The 23,919-nt window shown below is 44.9% G+C and overlaps 1 protein-coding gene across 3 annotated transcripts; it reads right to left on the bottom strand.

The window, feature by feature from the left end:
• Positions 1 to 33: 33 nt before the first annotated feature.
• On the bottom strand, positions 34 to 22,763 carry LOC111151338 (enhancer of zeste 1 polycomb repressive complex 2 subunit). 3 transcript variants are annotated; one of them, XM_022509280.1, is made up of 20 exons: positions 22,242 to 22,763; positions 21,077 to 21,204; positions 20,859 to 20,960; positions 19,579 to 19,698; positions 18,068 to 18,188; positions 16,348 to 16,524; positions 15,395 to 15,497; positions 13,862 to 14,025; positions 13,365 to 13,456; positions 9,604 to 9,784; positions 9,168 to 9,364; positions 7,605 to 7,696; positions 6,626 to 6,666; positions 6,011 to 6,136; positions 4,798 to 4,976; positions 4,184 to 4,279; positions 3,686 to 3,767; positions 3,159 to 3,239; positions 2,667 to 2,751; positions 34 to 2,384 (listed from the first exon to the last, which is right to left on the bottom strand). In XM_022509280.1, the coding sequence occupies exons 2-20, from the start codon at positions 21,191 to 21,193 to the stop codon at positions 2,324 to 2,326; spliced, it is 2,217 nt and encodes a 738-aa protein (XP_022364988.1). In that variant the 5' UTR covers positions 21,194 to 21,204; positions 22,242 to 22,763; the 3' UTR covers positions 34 to 2,323. The 3 variants fall into 3 exon arrangements, with proteins under 3 accessions (XP_022364988.1, XP_022364986.1, XP_022364987.1); XM_022509278.1 differs by having other exon boundaries at positions 20,832 to 20,960; positions 22,242 to 22,762; XM_022509279.1 differs by lacking the exon at positions 22,242 to 22,763 and having other exon boundaries at positions 20,832 to 20,960; positions 21,077 to 21,209.
• Between the last annotated feature and the right edge of the window lie 1,156 nt (positions 22,764 to 23,919).

The raw sequence follows: 23,919 nt of genomic DNA on the forward strand, positions 1-23,919 counted from the left end.
TCCAGCTCCAAAGTACACAATACACAATTTGCCAAAATGGATCCTACCACTTTATTCAGATAAGAGGTCACAAGCCACAGGACTTTAAAGTGCGTGAGATTCACTGGCAATAAAGCCGCACATATACCAGCCTCCCCCAGTCCCCACCACCTTGCTCCATCCGTCATTCCATGGTCTGGGGGGAGGGGTTGAGACCCGTCATTTAAGGTGTGGGGGTGGGGGGCAGCGAGGGGAAGAGGATGGGAATGCTGGTGGAACAGGAGTCCCAGTGGTCTGAAACTGGCAAGGAAGGGATTCTGCACACTGAGGGAAGACGGGGGTTGGTCTTGCCTCTCAATGGCTGGATGTCACTTGCTGCCCATCTCTCCCCACAGCCAGCTCCATCTCAGACAGACCTAACTCCGCCTCCTTCATTTGTCTCTGGTTTTTCCCTGTCCTTTACGAGGACTCCGGAGCCCACAGTCAGCTAGAGAGTGTCTCCAGTACAATGAACACAAACCGCTGCTTCTGGAGATTTCAGAATCATGGCAGGGCTGGTCAGTCAGGTGGGAAGAGGCCTCTGTCAGGAGCCGGCTGGGCGTGTGCTGAGGGCTGAGTGTACGTGTGCCCACAAGTGTGGTGTGTGAGGGCATGTGAGTGTGTGTGCACGTCCCACCAAAATCCCTATATGACAGTCTGGCCAGAGGGAACCCCACTCCTTGCTTCATGGGACAGACAGTGGGGTTGGAGAAAGGGAGTGGTCAGTATAGACTAGAAAAGAAAGGCTTGGGTTCCCTAGAGGAGAGAAACCAGCTCCCTACTCCAGTATTCCCTGGGCCAGCCTGTCCCTGCGCACATCCTTTTACCCAGCACAATGCCCCTTATTCCCCAGCGGCTCAGCACGGCAGCCACAGACACAGGGGCAGCTCCCCGAGCCAGCCCCATGCTCATTTACATCGTGTGTGGCAAGGAGGCTCCTCCTTACTCCTCCAGGAGCTGAGACTGGAGGGGTATCTTCCAACCCCTGGCCTTCCCCTCCCCTTAGGAATGGGATCTGGGCAGGGGCCCCAGAGACCTCAGCTCAACTCCACCTCAATCTGTAGACCTCCTCAAAGAAATAAAGTGCTTGGCTCTTCATGACTCCCAGAGAGAATGGCAGCATGGACAGGCACGGGGGTTGGCCTGCTACTTCTCAACACTTCAAGTAACCCCCGCCAGTGTGCATGGCTAGCGCGATGGTGTCCTAAACACATGGAACTTGGGAGCCCCTCACCCACTTCCAAACTCTGTCAACTCACCCTTTCCAACAGCAGGTGCATCAGACAGGAAAATAAATCACCTTCACAACCTCCCCCTTTCCAGCCCAGGCCTTCGCCTATCTGCCCAGAAGAGAGAAGCAACAGAGGCCCTGTGGGCGTGGGCTCTAATGGGAATGAGAGGCCTGAAAACAACTCCACAGCCTGGAACCAGAGTGCTCACACCCAGCACTGCACACCCCCCGTGCCTCTTCGGGAGCAGCACGCCGCCGCCCGCCTGCAGTCACCAAGCCGCAGCTCTGGAGGCTGCACACTGGCACCTGCTTTCAGGAATCTGAAAATGTATCCCCCCATCTCCAGAGTATAGAGAAGGCTTCTCAGAGCCTATAGGGCCCCAAGCTTAGCAGTTTAACTACGGTCATCAGGATGGCTCTGGCTCTCTATGGAAGAATGGCACTTAGCTCTCCTTCTCCCAGTGCTGAAGACCTGTACTCAGAACCCACACTCTGAATTTGAACCCTGCCAGGAGGGAAGAGGTAGTTTAGGTGACCGTCTCCCCCTCTGAAGTCAGTCTGTACCACCGCCAGGCTTGCCTTTGACCCAGGCCACTCGTAAGTTCCAGGTACCAAACTTCATTTAGCCAGTCCTCTCCAGGTCCCGTGACCAGAGAGAGGTGCCGGCGACCAAATTACACAAGGACCCTTGACTTGGAAAGTTAGAATTACAGGACAATGTTTGTGAGGAACTGCCCAGGTTGACTGCCGAGGCTCACAGCCTACATGGCAGACAAGAAACCACGCTGAGTCACCCACCCCCAGCCTGTGCTCTCTTCCTCTGAGGCCTAAGACTCGGTCTCGCACTTCTGCAACTCTCTCTTCTGGGGGCCCAAGCCCTAGCTGCCTCTGTCTCCCCTCTCACTGAGACAGCTTGTCCCCACTGGACACAGCCAAGGCCTCGCTGCAGAGGGAATGGGTGGGGGGATTCTCGGTGTGGGAGACACGTAGTGCAGGAAACTCGAGCAGTGGTGGTGTGTGCGTGAAGCAAAGACAGTGCTGCTACCATACGCGCTGGCGTGGGGCCCAGGAGGGCTAAAGGACATCAGTCTCCCTCTCAATGCCCACGTACTTGAGAGCATCAGCTTGGCTGTACCTGTCCCGGAGCAGGAGGAACCAGGTTACTATCAAGGCTTTTGTGAGCGAACAGGTAGACTCCCCTCCATTCTGCTCCCTCTCCTCCTCCCTCAGAGCGGTTTACAATTGCTCCCACTTCTGATGCAAGGCACCCGAGAGCAGAACAAAGAGAAAGACATGACCACCAAGACTTGACCACTGTCTGCTTCCTCCATATCACCCACCGTAAGCCCCCAAATCAATTCTAACAGCCACCCTTCTGTCCCTGGAACCACCTCCCAAACATTTCTGGCCCCCTCACCTGTAATCAAAGAAGAGCTCTTCACCAGCTTGAATTGCCCTTTTAGCAAAGATCCCAATGCGATGATCCCCATTCACCATGACCACTGCGGACAGGACAAAGCTAAGGCTAGGTTCCTGCTCAGCTCCACGCCAATGATGGGTGGTGCTGGGCTGATTTTCTCCCAATTCCAATTGAAAACATAAATGAAGTGGAATTAAAAAGCAGTCGGTGATGACTGTTGCCTCTGTGCTTTTAGAGCTGTTGTTCTGACTGGTGATATAGGAAGAGTATTATCTTTAAGAGATTCTTGTTTGTGGGAAAATGGTTATAATGTATTCAGTGAAGAAAGCCAATTACAAAACAAAGACTCAAAATGATACCAGATGTTAAATCATGACTGCCTTTGGACAAAAAATAACTCAGCAATGAAAAAAGTTACATAATGGATAGAAATCATAGTAAATAAAGCATCCATCATCCACCCTCCCTCCCACACTACTGAGAGCTCACCTTTGGCATAACAGTTGGGGTTCACTGAATGGTTTGCAAATCGAATTTTGTTTCCTTTCCGCGTAGCATCTACTACAAAATCTATACAAAGAAAGACCATGAGCTCACCAGACAAATCCACAGCTTCTTGAACCTGATTTCAAAATCAATTAAATGCAACAGAAATAATCCAGCGGGAATTCTGAAGGCCAGCAGCACACAGCATAAGAATATGGCCTCATGTGAGTGTGCTCCCTTTGGATCCCCCCATTTTGCTAGAATTATGGATCTCCTCTTCCCAACTACTGGGTGGGGAGATTTCTGAGGTGGAAGTGCTCAGGGTTCCGATTAAAACACATCCCAGAAATGGGGGTTCTCCCAAAGCAAGTGAACCGAGACTCATGGCGTCTTGAAGTTCAACCTCCCCACCTCGCTCTGTGCACCTGCTGGAGAAATCACAGCTGATCTGAACGTGGGCTATCGTAAGGGCAATCTGGTAGAAAGACCCACCCGAGACCACCCTGGGGCAAGAGGAAGAGACTCCATACCATTGTTGAGGTTGAAGAGGAAGCTGGACATGTATTTGTCATAGACCTTCCCCCGTCGATCAGCCTCATCCTGAGAGATCAGCTGCAGAGACAGACAAGGAACAAACGGGGGGGTCGGGCTGCCCACTCAGGGCATAGTCACCTGCCCACAGAAAGGGCTGGGCGGGCGTGGTGTCACATGGGGGTGCTTGCTAAGTATCATGATGAGAATCACAGGAGACAGAGCTCAAGTTAGTTCATTCCAATCCCCACCAACCGTGACCAGTATGAAGCCTGAAGAGAGTTCCCTGCCTTCCCCCACCTTGTGTAGCAAAGAATTTCAGAAGAGTGGTTTATCTCAGGATTGCAAACACTTCTGTGGGATCCCCCAAGAGGCCACACAAGAACTCAGTTGAGTTATTTAGAGAGTTAAGTCATAGAGGTCTGGCCCACAGAAAATCAGAGTTTCTCATCAGTATCTCCCCAGATAGGAATGTGGTCCAAACTGATAGCACTCACCTCACCACAGTATTCAGAAATGAATTCGTTCTTTTGCACAGACTCCTTAATGAAGGTGCCCCATCCGGCCACATCTGAGGGGGCCAGCAGCAGGTGCTGAGGAAGAGGAGTCAAACCTCAGACTACAGGGCATGTGTGAGCAGGCGGGGTGTGTGCTAGATGTGCACGTGTGCCGGGGGTGGGCAGGGTGGAGAGAACAAGCAACTGTTAAGAGGATCTGAAAACAGAAAAAGGTCTCAGCCATTCTGTTCTGGGGAGAGGAAAAACAAAGAAGGGAGGCGGCAAAAGGAAATGTAACACCTCCTCCTCTAGGCCTGGGGGCCTCCTGGAGCCGAGTCTCGAGGAGCTCAGCTCACTGCTGCGAGTCAAGCAGAAACAGACAACATCCTCGATGGGTCCTGTGTCCCTCCTCTCTGCTCCTCTCAGGCTGGCCAGTTCAGGGGTCACGCTTCTAACTCCTCCCCAGGACAGACAACTTCAAAATTCAAGAACTTAGGATTTGCCGAGCCCTTTTACGTAGAAGCCCTCCAAGGGGCTGGCGGAAAGAGGTCGCTGGGGCCAAGTCCATCTTTCCCCCTCCATCATGCAGCCTGCAGGCCCATAAAAAGCCTCACCTTCTTGAGGCCTCGCTGGATGCTGCAGTTTTTGCAGGAAACCACCTTGCAGTCCCAGTGCTCGGAGGCCCCACAGGTGAGGCACAGGTCGGGATCGCACTCTCGCACTGCCAGGTAGCAGGGACACTGCTTGGTGTTGCACTGGGTCTTACAGCGACAGCCAGGGAAGCGATTCTGACCTGGGCGGGGCGGGGGGGGGGGGACACAGGGGAGGGTTAGGAACCGGGGCAGGCTAATGCTGGGGCTCAGGTCTGCCTCGAGGGTCAGCAAGGAAGTAAATGTGATATGTTCCGGGAAAGTCAGCAAAATAGAGGAGAAACTCTCTGGCCAATAAGCATCTAGTCAAGTTTCTTTCCAGAGAACATGGAGTGCCTTCCAACATTCATGCCTGGGAATCAAAAAAGCAGGTTTGCCTATGGAGAGGTGTTTCCTAGAGATTCCTCAGCAATGCTCTCCCTCCCCCTTGTTGGTGGAATTTGGAAGGGAGGTGGTGAGTGGCCTACAGAAAATGAAATCAGTGCTTTTCACTGCTAAATCATCACCATCAAAACAAGAATCATTTTGAGAACAGAATGCATCCGTTCTAAGCTACCCTCCTCCACCCACTGCCCTCCCCAGCACAAGTGTCCCTCCGCTGTGGCTAAGATTGATATCTGCTATGGGTTAGAAGGGATTTCCAGCACATCTGCCCAGGCACCAAGTTCTGCAGGCTCTGGAGGCCGTTATCAAACTGCTCAGCCTTGAGCGGGGAAGGGCGCGGAGAGATAAGAAGTGAGGGAGAAGCACGTCTAGCCTCTGTCCTACTTCTCCTGACATCCAGACGGGACAGATATGAAAACTCCCAAGTAGTAAACTAAAATAGCCACATACAGACTCATAACTGGGTATATGTCGTGACACAACATCCTAGAAAGGGAGGCAGTGACTGCACCAGAAGGAAAACGATTCCCAGGTTTATTTCTTCCCTGAAAGGTAAAGATGGGAACATTTCTGTTCCTGTGTAATTGCTGCTTTTAGAATCAAACACCTACAGATTTTTAAAAAATTACTTTTCCAGATCTTAAGTACTTGTTTCCTCTGTAAAATGCTTAAAACACAGCAGAGAGAACATCAGAAGGCCCGAGGCAGCAAGGGCCACAGGCTGGAGGGAAAGGTGGGCTGCACCAGGGCCAGCTGTCTGGGAGGACTACCGGGGAAAGCAGAGAACTCTTACAGTCCGGGTTGCACTGGCAGAACTTCTCACAGAAATTCTGCGTCATGATGCAGGGGCAGGTGCTGTCACAGGGGCGGTCTGGATGGTCGCAGGGCTGGTAGTTGTACACTTGTGTGGAGGAGTTATCTAGGGGAGAAAAGAACAGACCACAACATTGCTGTGCCCACGCCCCCAGCTGTCCTCACACCCAACTGTCCAATGGCCCGCACTAGGGGAGGCTGCCCTGCGCCCCCCCTTGGATGCGCATTTAGCACCCAAAGTGAGAAGCAGTCAGAGGTGATGTTTGTTTGGCAGCCGCCATGGGGGGGATTTCTTTGTGGGGAGAGTGTGGAAATGGCCTGGGACTGCAGGAGAGCCATTCCGAACAGTAAATGAAGACCGGAACCTGGCAAAGGGCTCGCTATGCAAGTCAGAGGCCCAGGGCTCACAACTCTGCCTTCGGAGAGGTGTTCTCAGCGGCAGTGAGAAGCTGAGCTGTTCTCAGCTGCTGCAGACAATTCTGCAGCCTGCGGAAGCGGTGCAGGGTCAAGGAGTGCAGCTCAGGTGGGGCAGGCGGGGGACCACAGTCCTGCGACCCTGGGCTGAACTGCCCGAGAGCACTCTGCTGCAACTTACCTTTCTTCAGCTGAATTTTCCTGCAGTGTGCAGCCCACAACCTGAAAAAGAGAGACGGATGGGCCTGGGTCACGGCTCCGGGGAACTCTGCAGATTTGAGTAAATAACGACGTGACCTGCTGTGAGGGACTCTGGTGATGACTGGGGAGCACCTCCCCCAGTCCCTTCACAGGAGGCCTCTACCCTGGTGGGGGCTGCTGGAGTCCGTCTGGAGTCCAGCTGCTCTATGCTTTGAGATTTAGATATAAACAACAAAGATGCCTAAAAAACAAACACAAAACCCTACCCTCTGTGTCTATTATAATGCTATTGTTTCTCCCTCACCCTCTCCTCCTCCACTCCTTCCTTCTCTTTGGGGAAGGGGGGGATGTGGGGGAACTGCAGGATGGGGAGGTGGGAAGACTTTTTAGGAATCTGCTGAGTGAAGGAACTGAGAGGGAGCAGAAGCTACGGGGACTTCCTTCTCTATCCAGAACTGGTGTCCGTTCCTTCCTTCCGTAGGTGATAGCCATTAGGGAACCAAGGCAAGCAGAATGTTGAATTAAAAACAAACAAACAAACAAACAAACAAACAAACAAAAAACCCTTCCAACCCTAAGCAAAAGCTATCTAAAAGACAGTGTTATTACGCAACTTAGAAAAACAATACAAGTGCCAAAAGAAGAAACTCTGGTCAGAGTTGAGAAGTGCAAACAAGTGGTCACTAACCACCCAACAAGGAGAAATGGCCTCAGGGTGGAGCCATGAGGCTAGTTCTGGTCCCACTGGCCAGGAGCTTAAAGGGAAAGCAGACACTTATCTCCTGGTCCATAGCATCTAGGGACGGGTGAGAAGGGCTGGTCCAAGGCACGAACCCACAAGGAGCACGGAGAAGGCTGGCCCTTTAGTTGTGCAATGCTACACTCAAGAGGGAGGCGGCTGGGGAGTCCAAGGGGAGGTCAGAGCACAGGGAACAGAAAGTCCTTTGTCCAACACTTGCCTGTGCTTTCTTTTCTTCTTCTGCGACGGGTTCATGAGCTCATCTGTTGGCAGCTTCAGGATAAGCGATTCTTTGACTGCAAACTGAAAGACCTGGAAGAGAAATCCAAAGGGACCTGTCACTCCTTCTTGAGCCAGGTGGTCAGATAAGTGAGCCAACCAGGGGCTGGGCGTGGGAGCATTCTGGAGAGCTCCAAGGTGGCTGACTGAGCATCTCTTCACTCAGAGAGAGACAGAGTGGCACTGGGATATGGCATCAGTAGCCCAAGTTAATTAACTACCAAGCCTGACTCTAGAAAAGAGAAATACTGAGCACAGTTACAACTTTCCTGGTCAGTTGCTTTCATCGACAGCTTTGCCCACCAAGCCTTGAGTGGGATGATTCTGACAAACACTATCTATCTCTTCTTAAGAAGGGCGACTTTGGGTACTTCTGTGTAACTGAGTGAAACAGAAGACACAAGCAGCACCACTTGGCTAGCCACTAGCTCCCCCTGCTGGTACGAAAAGGGCAGAGCTTTGTCTATTTCAGGAGCTTCTAACATCCATTTTTTTTGCTGTTTCGTTTCCTTTTTGGCTATGGACCCTCTTGAGATTCTGTGAAGAATACAAATATTCTTCTTGGGAAAATACACACAAAATTGCGTTATACATGATTCTGCAGATGTTTAGTTTAAGAATCTGGGCCTCAGGGAAATAGGTGTGAGCTCCAAAATGAAAGCAAAGTGCACTTCTCCTTATGGTTCTATTGCTTGTTCCAAGGATAGGCATCATGAGGAGGCCAGAGAGACTCCTCCAGAAGTCAGGGAGCTGAGCAGCATGGCACAGTTCTGGTGTTTCTTTCCTGTTGCCCAGACCGGCCCTAACACCCGGTGACTCCCTGTCCCTGCTCTTCAGTCTGTCCTCTCACTGCAGTCGGAAAGAGATGGAGGGACACTGGGACATCAAGTCCCACTGCCTCCAGAGCATCAGCAGATGCTACCAGACTGTGCTTCCGGTGACAGCATGAATGAGAAGGGTGCAGTCCAGGCCCAGCTATGGGGGGTGGCAATCAGAAGAGCTAGCGAGAGACCATCTGGAGCAAAAAGCAACTGAGGAGACTGACGGAGGGGATGGGAGTGGCAGCTGCTGGAGAAGGAGCACGCCAGATAAGAAGGTCCCCTGAAAGACTTGGGAGCCCCTTCTGGGAAAGGGGTACACATTTAGAAAGAAAAGTAGGAGCCAAAAACAAAGAACAAAGACCAAAAAAAGCTAAAAGAGTGTGGAAACATCCAGGAGAGTCAAATAGTGGCTAGAGGAAGAAATAAGAATTCAGCAAGGAGGAGAGCAGGTCCCCACGTGCTGTGAGGCCTGGCATCTGCAGAAGGTCCCATGTTTGGGGAACCCACCTTGTGGCCCAGAAGCACCCCCTCAAGCACCCCCTTGAGACGGGCAGCCACACAAGATGGCAAAAGGACTGACAGAGCAGGGACACACAGGTTCCTCCTTTCATCCCCTGCTCTGTCAGTCCTTTTGCCTGGAGGCAAGGAGGGCCCTGTGTGTCCCTGCTCTTCTCTGACAGTACCTGCTTGCATGTCTTAGTGCCCAGAAGTCTGGCTATTGAGCAGAAGTTGTTGAAGTAGGTGCCATGAAAGACTCGAAAAAGGGATTCCTCAGCCCCAGTCCATTCCACAGGCTCCGAGGGTGCCTCCACTACACAGAGCTGAGGTGGGGCCGGACTAGCCTTCTGCTTCGTGGGGGTCTGACAGCGAGAGTTGGCCTCTAAGAGAGGAGGAGATAAGAGAAACAGGAGACGAGAGAATGCAATTATCAGGAGTTTGCCACAGACTCTAAAGGACGTCATGCTACTTTTAGGAACCAAAATATCCTGTCTCTACTGCCCATAGCAGAAGCTGTAGAAAGAATTTTTAAAAGGTAATAACTTTTAAGTGTTAGGCACTGATCCCGCATTTACCAGAGGCCTTGTGTTGAAAGAAAAGATCGCTTTCTGTTCCGTGTACCTGAAGAACTGGAGGCCCAGTCATTGCCTGTATCCCTGTCACTGTCCCCTTCTTTAGTCTCAGCCACAGCAGAGGCTGAAGTGTTGGAGCAGGAAGCACTGACCATGTGGTGCCTTCGCCGGCGGCGACCGGAACACTTGGAGCGAGGGTTGTGAAGCATGGCGTACTCCTTTGCTCCTTCCTGCAGAGGACACAGTACAGGTGGGAAATGGGAACAGGCCCAGAGTCACTATCCTGAGCCCAACCTCACAAACCACCTTCTTCAACACCTGTGCTTACAGGCTTCCCCCCAAATCAGTATATTATCTTGCTCTGTACCATGTCAGTGTGACCATATAAAAGCTGCTTAACAAACATTCCAGGGGGGCCTGGGTGGCTCAGTTGGGTGAGCATCTAACTCTTGATCTCAGCTCAGGTCTTGATCTCATGGTTGTGAGTACAAGCCCCACACTGGGCTCCACGTGGGGTGTGAAGTCTACTTAAAAAAAAAATTCTAAAACTTATAAATTTATACCTCTCCACAGAAGAGCTGTCCTATAATCTTAAAAAAAGATAGAATATATGCATCTTTAACTTTCCAGTGAGTTGTATCTAAAACTCATTTGCATGTCAGCTATATAGAATTTGAGAACACATTCTCCTGTATATGAAGGAATGAGGTTCAGAGAGGGAAAGGGACCGGCTTCTCTTACACTATATATACCATGTATTAGTATATACACTAATAGAATATACTATATAGTATACAATATACAGTATAGTACTAATATAATAAATGTTATGTATATAGTACAGATACTAATATATTATACCATAGATACATATCATATATTAGTATATAGCTCATTGTTCCAGAATAGGAACAAGAATCAGGAATCCCTGTCCCCAGGCCATGTTGCTCTTTTTATTCTACTGCATTGCTTATGTTTCAATAATAAAATATGTAGTCCTTCAATTTGTACAATATCACTACTTACTTCTAGAACTTCCCTCCAAATCAGTATATTAAACTTGGAAGGACTACTTCATTACTTCATAGCTGTGCTTTCTTTAAAAAAAAAAAAAAAAAAAAAAAAAAAAAAAAACCAAATAACTATCATTCAGCTTGATCATCTATCTTCGCCTCAGACTTGGTTCCCAAACACTTCTAGCTGTTTCTGAAAACCAAATCTACATGTAAAGGATAAATGTTTGCTATTACTAAGGATATCCAGATTAATATCCCGTAGGCCTTAAAGGAAATTCTAAAAGAGAATTTTTCAAGTTAACTGAATCCGACATCATGTGCCCGTGCTTACCATGTGCACACACAGCAGCACTTAACAGCTATTCGAACATCATTAAGCCTGCAGAGCTAATTTTAGCTCATGGGAAACAGGGGGTAGAGAAACAAGTTACATAACACTAGGAGAAAACCACAAACAAAATCCAGAATATGGGACAGTATCCTACAAGACAATGAGCCTGGATTTTTCAAAAAGAAAAAAAAAAATGGTGTGATGATTTGAGATTAAAGGAGACTGAAAAGACGTAATAACCCAACAGCACGTATGTATGGCTGGATGACCTTGGTTTAGAGAAAACCCCAAACCCAGCTGCTCTTGGTACAGCTGAAAAAAATTTAAATATGGAATGAATATGGAATGGACAGATGATATGATGAAATTCTTGTGAATTTTCTCAGGTGTGATAACGTGGTTATATAAGAGAATGTCTTCACTTTTAGGAAGCACGTGCTGAAATATTTTGCAAACAAGTATTCAATGTCCGCGACTCATTTTCAAATGGCTCAGCAAAACACATGCATAAACAAAGAGAGGGACAAAGCAAATACGGGAAAAATGTCTTTAGATCCAAGACAAAGGTATCTTTCACCTTCTTTGCATGATTGAGAATGTTCTTAATAAAATGTGTGTGGGGAAACAGTCGGGCATTATAGCTGAATATGGACTGATTTCTAAAAAGCAATAAAAGAAAGACTGCCCTGCCCAGACATTTCTGTATGTGAAATACACACACAGAGACGTACATTTTGGGCACTGATGGCATCTTTGTGAAGCATGTACGTACGGGGTCCCAGGGTAACCGCTGTGAGAGGGACACCATCTAAATGCTGCTATGTTGATACAACATGGTGTCATTTATTAATTTTTTTTAAGATGTTATTTATTTATTTGTCAGAGAGAGAGAGAGAGAGGAGCGAGAGCCAGCACAGGCAGACAGAGTGGCAGGCAGAGGGAGAAGCAGGCTCCCTGCTGAGCAAGGAGCCCGATGTGGGACTCGATCCCAGGACGCTGGGATCATGACCTGAGCTGAAGGCAGCCGCTTAACCAACTGAGCCACCCAGGTGTCCCTCATTTATTAATTTTTTTTGAAGATTTTTATTTATTTGAGAGAGTGAGCGAGAGAGAGCACACATGTAGGAGGAGGGGCAAAGAGAGAGGGAGAAGAGGGCTTCCCGCTGAGCAGGGAGCCTGATGTGGGGCTTGATCCTGGGACGCTGGGATCATGACCTGAGGCGAAGGCAGACTCTTAATGGGCTTAGCCACCCAGGCACCCCAAGTGTGGAGTAATTTAACAAGCATGGCCTGTGGAATTAGACCAGAGCTTGAATTTCATTATTGCCCCACCACTGACACATTAACAAATTTTGGACAAAATACCCACAGTTTCTCCACCTCAGGATGTTGTTGTAAACATGAAAGTAAGAAAATATATGGTAAGGGCCAGCATGGTACTTGGCACACAAGAAGGAATCAATACATATCAGGGAGAAAATAAATAAAACAAAGTCTATTTGTTCTTTTGCAATTATCACATGACTCATTTTCCAGATATATATCCAGTGGCCCTTTCTACCATCTTTTCTTCTATTACCCCACTAAAGATGGTCCCAAAGGCACTTGGCTGTATGACTTTATTTGGGAGCAGAAATTTTATCAAGGTATTTTATTCTTTACCTATCCTCACTGTATGGTGCAAAAAGCAAAACCGTGTCTTTGGCTAGCCCAAGTGAAATTATTCCTTTCTAGTTCTAAGCTACTGCCTTCCCACATGAACGCAGGAGAATTTACGCGGCTGCACGAAGTCTGTCCATCAGGGAAGGGTCCACCTGGCATCTGGTTGTTTACCTTACGAGACATCAGTGCTTTCATGTGTTATTTTTCTTACATGTATATGCATTTAAAGGAAGACAGCAAAGAAAATGCTGCCACACACACGCACTCCTCACTCCATAAGATTAACTTCACAGTCCTTAGTGTCTGGGAATTCCTGAAGAGCAGAAGTCATGGGTCCCCTGGGGGGGCTCAGTCAGTTAAGGGTCCAACTCTTGATTTTGGCTCAGGGTCATGAAATTGAGCCCCACGTCAGGCTCTATGCTTAGTGTGGACTCTAGTTGAGATTCTCTCTCTGCCCCTCACCTTGCTCACGCTCTCTCTAAATGGATAAAGTTAAAAAAAAAAAAAAAAGCAGAAGTTGTGTTTTATCTGTGCTTTATGACCCACAGACTGCTACATACTGGCTCATTCGGTTCATATTCCCAGCAACAGAAAACGGAAGGACCATTTCCTGCTAAATTTTCAACAGCATTAACAATGGCAGAACGGTTCAAGAATATATCAGCAAGGCACACCAGGCTGGCTCAGTCAGAGGAACATGTGACTCTTGATCTTGGGGTCATGAGTTTGAACCCCATGTTGGGTGCTGAGATTACTTAAATAAATAAAATTTAAAAAAAAAAAAAAAAAAGGAAAACATACCAGCAAAAGGAAGCAATCTGTGCCACATGGTTCTGGTTCAATCTTGATCTCTTTGTTCTTGCGTTTATATACATTAGGGGTGGCGTGAAAAGCTGGAAAACACAAAACTGTCCTGTTCCCAATGGTCCAACCACTTGATAGGATGGGGAAGAACAAAACCAAATTAGGGAGCCACTGTGGGAAAATTTAGATATAAACCATCAAGTGCACAGAAGTGCACAATCAGGGTGCACAAAATTTAATCATTTCTGACATCAACAATCCTTTCAAAGCTAATAGGTACTCAGGGACACTTAGGTTGCTGGTTATTCTGTCCTGACTTCTGACCATGCAAAGCACATCACACTACAACTGAACAAGTGAATATCGAACTGGCCCTTTGTAAAACCATCATCAGATCAGAAGCCAGGAACTCTGTGTGATTAACTGAAATAAACAGAAGGAAATGGAGTTTGGGGATGGAGAACAGGAGAGCATTTCAGAGTTGCCCCACTCACGGTGAAGGAAGCAGTCATATTTGAAGCAGCGTCGACAGAACAGTGTGTGGAAGGAGTGCAGAGACTGCTCCCGTTGCACGGACTTGGCATTGGGGCCGTCAATGTTGGGTGTGCACTGAGGGGGAAGTGCATTGGGATCTGACATCTCCGTTAGCTCTCGATACCTATTTTTAAAAAGAGAGATAAGAGGGGTGCCTGGGTGGCTCAGTTGGTTAAGTGTCTGCCTTCGGCTCAGGTCATGATCTCAGGGTCCTGGGATCAAGCCCTGAGTTGGGCTCCCTGGTCACCGGGAAGTCTGTTTCTCCCTCTGCTTCCTGCTCCCCCTGCCTGTGCTCTTTCTCTCTGTTAAATAAATAAAATAAAATAAAATAAAATAAAATAAAATAAAATAAAATAGGGGCGCCTGGGTGGCTCAGTGGGTTAAAGCCTCTGCCTTCGGCTTAGGTCATGATCCCAGGGTCCTGGGATGGAGCTTCGAATCTGGCTCTCTGCTCGGCAGGGAGCCTGCTTCCCTTCCTCTCTCTCTACCTTCCTCTCTCCCTACTTGTGATCTGTCAAATAAATAAATAAATAATTTTAAAATAAATAAATAAATAAATAATAAAATAAAATAAAAAAGAGAGAGGGGTGCCTGGGTGGCTCAGTGCGTTACACCTCTGCTTCGGCTCAGGCCATGATCTCAGGGTCCTGGGATCAAGGCCCGCATCAGGCTCTCTGCTCAGTGGGGAGCCTGCTTCCCCTTCACTCTCTGCCAGATGCCCTACTTGTGATTGATCTCTCGCTCGCTCGCGCTCTCTCTCTCTCTCTCTCTGTGTCAAATAAATAAATAAATAAATAATTTTTTTTTTTAAGAGAGAGAAGAATTCTTTCCAAGGAAATGTCTTCACTGAGAAAGTACAGATTGAACACGACAGTCATCCAGGTACAGCCTGCCAAGGGAAGACGGGTTTTTTATGGGTCTCGTTGATGACAGAAGGGTGTATAACTAAGTGGGTATGTCATTGCAATTGTGCTGGGCTACGCATATGTCTGAAAGTAAAGAGAGGGAAAGAGTTGGTAAGTATGGTGCTGGAGTAACTCTCCAGAAAAATGGTAGAATTTAAAAGTTCTCTGCCCAAACTTACTCAAAATCCAGCAAATGTGACCCTTGATATGGGAATGGGCATTTAGAGGTAAAGAGGCAAGCAGGAAATAATCAGAAATTCAAGCAAATCACAGTGTACTTACCAGAAACAAGGCTTTTTATTTTTTTATTTTTGCTTTTTAAAAGGTTTTATTTATTTATTTGACAGAGAGAGAGAGAGAGAGATCACAAGTAGGCAGAGAGGCAGGCAAAGAGAAAGAGGAGGAAGCAGGCTCTCCGCTGAGCAGAGAGCCCGATGCAGGGCTCGATCATGACCTGAGCCAAAGGCAGAGGCTTAACCCACTGAGCCACCCGGGCACCCCATAAGGCTTTTTATTAACCAAAAATAGGCTTGAATAAAAGTTTTGCCTGAGCACTCTACATGGCCTGAGTGGGACAGCTTTCCCTACCTCTCCTTCATGTCATCTGGAACACCATTCTCAGGGAACATCGAGGCAATTGCACTGAAGATCATGTCATTTGGGAACTGTTTCTTGGAACTCTTTTTGTTGCCTGAATTGGAAATGACAAAAGACTCTTGAGTGCTATAATCAGAGTATGCAAACAAAGCTGTTTGGTCATTTTTCCCTTTTGTCACAGCATTTTGGTTAGAGCAGCTGTGTTAACCTAACCACTGACTGTTTAGGAACACATAAAGGAGGTCAGTGCTTCCTGGACTTATCGAATACGCTCCTCGTAATAAGGAAATCAGAGTCATGTACACATTAATGTCAAATCCCACAGTCCAAGAAAGAAACTAGAAGGGAACACAGGGTTTTTCGTGGGGAGATGTGAATATTGCAGAATGCCACCATAATGATGATGCTGAAGAACAGGAGCGTGACACTCTGTCCCCAGACATCTAATTAAGTAACACAGAGCATAATTAAACATTAAGTTAATTAAATATTAACAACATGGAAAAATGCTTATGACAGAAGATCAAATAACAAGGGATATAAAATTGTGTGTGTGTGTGTGTGTGTGTGTGTCATGATCCCATTTCAGAGGATGCATATAAACATGTTCATTTATACACGTACTTTAGAAACCCTGAGCTATAGCTGGCGTACAGCATTATATTTACTTTAGTATGTGTATGTATATATTCTTGTGCATGTGTGTCTCCACACAGACACATATCTTAGATCTAGAAGGAAATATTAATGCTGGTTATTCCCTGGTAGTAAGATTATAGGATAATTACATTTTCTTTTTCATAACTTTTCATGTTTCTCAAACACACTAGTTTGTCTTCCTTTCAAGGGAACCAATTGAGAAGCACCAACAGCCTTTAATCACCAACAGTCCTCTCTGTTTCTCCCTTCTTCCGTCTCTGCCGCTTTCAAAATGGAGTATTTACCTTCAAGAGTGTGTCTTTTTCTCTTTCTTGTTACTGGCAGGTCTTCTTTGCTGTCATCTTGCTTTCCATCTGAGGTGTCATTGTGCCCTTCCTCCTCCTCATCTGAATACTGATTCAGAGCATCTACCAACTCCAGGAAAACTGCATCACTAATCAGGACAGATCCGGGGATCATCTCTGGAACATGAAGATTAGATGCATGAGCTCCATTAGTCCTTCTAGGAAGGTTTTCTTGTATTCACTCCTGAGGCCCAGATAGATAACATATGTACATTTTTATATGAGCAACCAGGAGATATACAATAATTTGATTGGCTCTTACAAAGGGAACAGTTCAGCTGGCTACACTGGGAAATCCAGTTATATAGGCTTCTTTCTTACAGGGCAGTTCATTCCTCAGTCACAGAGCAACCTGTATTTATGGTCCAAAGTCTCAAAAAAGTGCACAGACAATACAAATGGAACAGAGAATGAATGATAACATGAAAACGTATTGGTTTTGCTGCTGAGGGCTCGGTAGTGACTTCTTTGAATCAAAAGACAGCATTATCTTCCTAAAATACTCTATGGGGTTACACTACGACCTAGGATAAAGTCTTTGAACACTAGGCGGCAGTGTGGGTAGAAAATGCACTTTCAACAGTACCCACAAGTGTCAAAACAGCTGCGGAGGCCATTGGTTTGCAAAGTCATGGGGAGTCTCTCCCTATCTTCCCACTTTTTACACACTGGCAGCCTTTTCTAGAACTACAACTAAATCCAAATGACTCGCTTTCAGGATAGTCAGAATATTATAAATAATTTCTGGAGATCCAGGGTATATCTGGATCAAAGTTGGACAAAGATTATGCTCACCGCCATTCTCAGAGAAAGGGAAATGAAGAAAAAAATGGCTCTGGATGGATTTATGGAAAACTCCTAAGACCATACTTCTTTGTGCACTAAACTTCCTCTCCAGCCACTGATTCCTATATACATAAATGATTACTATATATATAAGTAAATATATATATGTTCCAACTCCTTTTTTAAAAAATTTACATTTCTCTTTTTTTCCCCAAATTTTTAAGTTAAATTCAATTTAGTTAACATATAGTACATTATTAGTTTCAGGGGTAAAATTTAGTGATTCATCAGTGGCAACATAACACCCAGTGCTCCCAACTCCTTTTAAAGTTTAACCTAGGGGGCACCCAGATGGCACAGTCAGTTAAAAATCTGACTCTTGGTTTTGGCTCAGGTCATGATTTCGGGGCTGTGGGATGAAGCCCTACATTGGAATCTGTGCTCAGCTTAGGACTGTCTCTCCTCCTTCTGCCCCTCCTTCTGCTCCCTCTCTCTCTATAAAATAAATAAATCTTTAAATAAATAAATAAAATTTGATGAGGGACATTTTTAATATAAAAATTTTTGCTCCTAGTCATGTGATGACATTGAAATATTCTTCAGCGGGGATGCAGCAGATAAAAGCAAGATGATGATGTACCAAAGAGGGGACACCGTTCTAATAAAGTTTTCTCGGGGCACCGGGGTGGCTCACTCAGTTAAGTGTCTGCCTTTGGATCGGGTCATGACATCAAGTCCTACATCGGGCTCCCTGCTCAGTGGGGAGTCTGCTTCTCCCTCTGCTCTCTCTCTTTCGTGCACTCTCTCTAATAAATAAATAAAATCTTAAAAAAAAAATAATAAAGTTTTGTCCCAAAGAGCCCAGCACCACTACCTTCTTCACCATGGACTTTCCCATCATAGTTATTGATCAGCTCCTCAATGAAAGTCTCATCTTCTTCTTTCACCTCATCTCCCATGTAGGGAATATTGCACAAAACAGTCTCATCTTCTACCTGAAATCAAACCAGATGTGATTCATTCCACGAATCCACTATGCATTTCCTCTTTTTTGTTTAATGGAATCTTTGCTAGGCCTTTTTCGCTGCTTGAGTTTCCTGAAAACGCCTTTGGTTACAGAGTTTCCTGCATTTTTAAAGACTGGCCACTTTGTTTTGCCGGCAAAACCTCTAATGGGAGGGGGTGATGCTACTCTTCGGGAAGAAAGTCAGTTTAACTACTTGAGGATATCAACTACAAAATGGTTAGCCTGGTACTAACAGTGATATTTCCACCAACATCTAGAATCTGACAGCACACTTATTCACAGTGATTCCATTATCTAATTTTATCTACTAAACATCATTGTAAAATAGGTAAAAATATCACTTAAACAACAATCTAAAAAGTCTTCAATTTTAATTCTTCTCATAAGTGGAGACACACAGATGAAAAGGAAGGCTTCCAAGAGTATAACCTGCAATATAACCACAACAGTTAGAACAGAAACTGAGCGACCATAAAGTTTCTGGATATTCTATTATACAGACTAAGTACTGACCTCCCACAATCATACCAAAAAGCTATGATGACGACTCATGTCAGTTACACTCAGTGGGAACCTGAAGTCAATTACAGCATGAGCTATGAACATTTCCCGGCTAAAGAAACAATACTAATGGATTTTTGCTATTGTTGTTGTCCAGCAGAAAACACAGTCATTCTTAATTCCCCAAGTATCAAATAAAATTACTGTGAAGTTTTATTCTAAGAGACGATTCCCTTTTGTAAACCTGTATCCTATTCCAGCCAGCAGAACTGTCACCACACAGGTGATAAGCAATGGCAGTATTTGGAGAAGACTGATTATCAGGACCACAACTAATCCTAGAAGGAATCAGCATAACCGCCCAGATGAAAGGCTCACAGATCCCTGTGCACCTCTGTTATCTCAGGTGCTTTCAGAGCATCTTGCCTTTAGGGGATTCAGAAAGGACTGCTCCATCAGCAGGAAGATGTCAACCTGCTTAAGCCTCAAGTGTCTGATTTAGACTTCATCTGACTGCACATGTTACAAAATTGGGCCAAAGTAGAAGTACACTTCAGAGAGCACAAATTAGAAAACTTGCAATATAAATATATATATATATGTATATGTATATATGTACATATGTATATATGTATATGTATATGTATATATATATATATATACACATACACACACACACACACACACACACACACACACACATATTTAGAGTAAATATATTACAAGAACAGTCTGCCCTGCATAACCAAGGCTTATTAAGTATAATCTAACAACCTTTACCCTAAGAGAAGTGCCAGCATACCAACATAAGAAAATCATACAGTTTACACAACTACCCCAGTGCTTTCAATACATACCATAAAGTTCTGCTGGAGAGGGGACCAGGAATACATGATGGGAACCAATGCAACTGTGTTCAGAGACCTCATTAGCATATGTTGGCTTGCAAATCCTGGGAAAATGCTCTCTATGGTACACTGAAATATAAGCAAAGACATGGAGAGGGAAAGGCAAGCACACGACCCAAGAGAGAACTGTAGTTTCCTTCTGAACTGATCACAGGAGTACTCTAATTCTTACAAGTTAAGAGGCTGAGAGCTTTGTAACAATCAGCTCCTGGACTATAAATCCACTGGACTATAAAACTCTGCAAAGCAGGAACTCTTCTCTTTGTGGCGTCTACAAACTCCAGCACTGTGCCTCTCACACTCAGCTGGTGTTGATTTCAGTTTAAAAGAGCTGGTCTCCTTGGGCTGTCCACAACAGCAAAAGGCCTCTGAACGTCCTAGGAGATGAAGTTTTCCTGAGAACCTCAACTTTAACACGGATGACATCGACTTAGCTCCAGAGCTGATGGAGACGGTACAGGGGAAGCAAAGCAGCATAAAAATTATAGTCATATTCTGCTTTGGAAAAGAAAATTGCTCTCAATACACTATACACTTTTTATATTTTTTATTTTATTTATTTTTAAAGATTTTATTTATTTACTTGAGAGAGAAGAAGCGAGACAGAGAGCACGGGCTGGGGTGGAGGGGCAGGGGGCAGAAGGAGAAGCAGACTCTGCCAAGCAGGGAGCCCCATACGGGGCTTGATCCCAAGACCCCGGGCCCATGACCCAAGCTGAAGGCAGACTCTCAACCAACTGAGCCACCCAGGTGCCCCTCCTTTTTATATTTTAAAAATATTATCTCTTTGAGAAAGTAGAATGAATTTTAAATTATAACAAGGAATGTCCCTTTGATCAGTATATTCCTGTCCATTACGCTGGGCACTCCTTTTCCCATATCAAAGTACCAGATGTGCCAAACAAGGCAAAACAAGGTTGTTTTGAAGCTTGTACACAGAGTCCAGGAAAGTAGACACTAAATGTTATGTTTTTCTGTTAAAAAAAATCCACTCATGGTTATACTCTATTTGAGGAGAATAATAGGAAATAGGCTTTTCTTTAAGCTACAGATTTACCAAGCTAGTTATTGAAAGCTGACTATAATAACAGTATCCATTATCCTTATTTCTTTTCTAATAAGTCACGAATACAGAAAACAAACAAATAAACAACTTCAGTCCAAGGAAGTGAGGAAGGCTGAGCTTAGACGCCTGGAAGTACCTTTTTGAGAAAAGGATGCCCACTCACGGGCTTCATCAACTGCACAGGTTGGACACGGAGCTTCTTCCATTCTTCATTGAGGATCTGGGTTTTCTCTTGAACCTTTGCAAAATTTGCCACATACAGAGCCTAGAAAAGCCAAGGAGAAAATGGTTAGGATTCCAAAAGAAGAGTTTTAAAAAGCCAAGCTGGTCACAGTGGATCGATATATTAAAATAGATAGCCCCCGGGGGGTATTTTTTTACCTTGGCGCCCATATTTGCCTGAAGCCGTTTCAGTTGCCGGAGTCGCATGTATTCAGATTTGACTTTTCTTTTCCAGTAAGTGATGCACTTGGAAGTTGGGGGATTTGGCATATCCATTTTGCTGTAATCTAAGAGAGTCAGACATGAGAAAAGGCATTTTACTGCCTGGGGATGAAGAATTCCTCAAACTCAAATAAACGTGGTCAGTCATGCTTCCATTCCCACTGCATTTATTCATAAAAACAGTGTTTAAAGAACCCAAATCTGTGAGCTCAACAAAAGATTTCAATTAAAACAAACAAAAAAAAAGATTTCACATAAGCAATTCCTGGTCTGATCACCAAAAAGCTCAGCCTCTGTCCTCCTGTGGTCCCTTGTTTTTAATTCAGCATTCAGGAAGTTCTCTCACGGATATTCAGGAATTTGGATTACTTGGAAATTTGGAAGCCTACTCAATACCTTGACTAAGAGAAATGTTCAGCAGGGATCAAGTTAATATCAAAGCGCTTCAGGGGCGCCTGCGTAGCTCATTCAGTTGAGCAACTGACTCTTGATTTTGGCTCAGGTCATGATCTCAGGGTTGTAAGAACAAGCCCCGCATCGGGCTCCATGCTCAACCCAGAGTCTGCTTGAGATTTTCTCTCTCCCACTCTCTCTCCCCTTCCTCCCACACTCTCTCTCTCAAATAAGTAAATATTTTTAAAAATTAATTAATTAAAAAAAGAGCTTCATGCATAACTTGCATATGAAACAGAAGACTCCTGCCATGGAAGAAAGAACAAAGTACAGTCTTCCTCCTTGTCCACAGGAGATAGGTTCCAACATCCCCAGTGGATGCTTGAAACCGTAGAGTTTAATTTATGAATTAGGCACCCAAAGAGATTAACAACAGAAACCAACAATAAAATAGAGCAATTATAACAGGAAAAAAAAAGAGTTCCATGGAAAGATCCACTCACACTACAAAACTGTACCTGCCAAATTGTCTGAACCCCACCACATGCCTAGCAGTAAAGGTAGGCTATGACAACAGCATAACCTCATCTCCAAGTCAACAGTAAGACACAAAGAAATACAACAGGCAAATCACTTTTTTTTGGGGGGGGGTTGTTGAGTTAAGGTTCAAAATTCTAAAAAAGTACTTACTGTAACACATTCTACCTACCTCATAGAATGCAAGGGGAAGTGTCTGGTTTTATAATGTGCCTTCTGTTCTTCAGAGGAATGTCAAAACACAAAGGCAAAACAAATGTTCAAAAGAGAATAGACAGTGGTTTTAAGTCAATGGAGCATATTTTTAGACCCTAATACTCTCAGTAGGATGCTCACCCAGAACTAAAAAGACTTTGAAGTTTCTGCTACCACTATTTCTAAGTAAGTCAGGCCCCAATCACACTTGATGCCATTTGTCCTTTCTTTTATTAGATTCTATCCTTCCAGTCATGTGTGCAAATGTATTCTCACAATTACCAAGTTCACATTTCTGCTTTTCTGAACCAATTTCTAGGCTCAGCCAGCAGACCCATCAATTGTTTTAGATAAAGAACAAATATTAAGTACATGTAAAAATTCAATAAAATCTATGAGGTTATGTTTTTATTCTATATTAACTACTGAGATTTCCTAGAGAACTAGTTCTATTCATTTCAACTAGCACTTTAAGTTAATGAAAACATTACAAGAAGCTATGAAAAGCCAAAATTTGAAACAGAAACTACAGTTTCAGGCCTTGTTTTTTAAGTTTTATGAGAAAAAAATTTTTCCTTTGGAGTTTAAGAACATATTTCTTCTAAAGAAGCATTTTTTTTTAAAGATTTTATTTATTTATTTGACAAAGAGAGAGAGAGATCACAAGTAGGCAGAGAGGCAGGCAGGGAGAAAGGGAAGCAGGCTCCCTGCTGAGCAGAGAGCCCGACAGGGAGGGGAGATCCCAGGACCCCCATCATTCGGCATAGGTTTTAACCCACTGAGCCACCCAGGTGCCCCTAAAGAAGCATTTTTTTTAATTACCTATTTTTCTCCATAAGAAATGACAGCACTGACAAAAAAAAAAAAACAGCAAAATTTACCCCACTGTCTCATATCTGTCACAGACATGATTATAACATCTCAAGCACATGGACTTTAAGAAAGAGACTATACCTGATTGTTTCATTTGAAGAACCAAAATGGATTGGGGTAATTCAATGCTAAATTTAGAGGATAAAGGAAGGAAAGACTAGCAAAGAAGCAGACAGACTCACTGTGTTTACTATTAACCCAAGCAAGTGATTCAAGCTCTTAAAAACAGAATTCCCTGTGAGTTAAATATTATCTCTCTGGGGGAAGGGAATGAAATGAAAACAGCATAATCTAAGAATCTGAATCCCAGACTGCTAAAGTACTGGGTTACCAGGAAAAAAAAAAAAAATTAAACAGATCTGAATTTCCTTTCACAAGCTGCCCCATCTCTCTTCCTCCTACATCTTTTAAATACTCCTCATTCCTCATGGAATGGGGCCAAAAGAGGGGGTTTTTTTTGGAATGATAAAACTAAGTACATACAACACACTCACGTGTAATATTAAATACACTGCCCATATAATTTCTGTTCTGAACAAGCATAATAATAGTCTGCTCCCCCCCCCCCAAAAAAAAGTCTACTCCAGAAAAGGAAAAAATGGTTCAAATCTAGGACAAAACCACCTCCCTCAGAAACCTTGGGTTACCCCTACTGAGACCCAATGTTATAGATCATAATTCAGTGAGACTTTATAACCTCCTAAAAAAAAAGTTTTTTTAAAGATTTGATTTATTTATTTGACAGAGAGAGAGTGAGAGAGGGAACACAAGCAGGGGGAGTG

The sequence above is a fragment of the Enhydra lutris genome, unplaced genomic scaffold (assembly GCF_002288905.1).
Source record: "Enhydra lutris kenyoni isolate GAN:26980312 unplaced genomic scaffold, ASM228890v2 scaffoldscaffold26, whole genome shotgun sequence".
In the NCBI taxonomy this organism is placed as follows: Eukaryota; Metazoa; Chordata; class Mammalia; order Carnivora; family Mustelidae; genus Enhydra; species Enhydra lutris.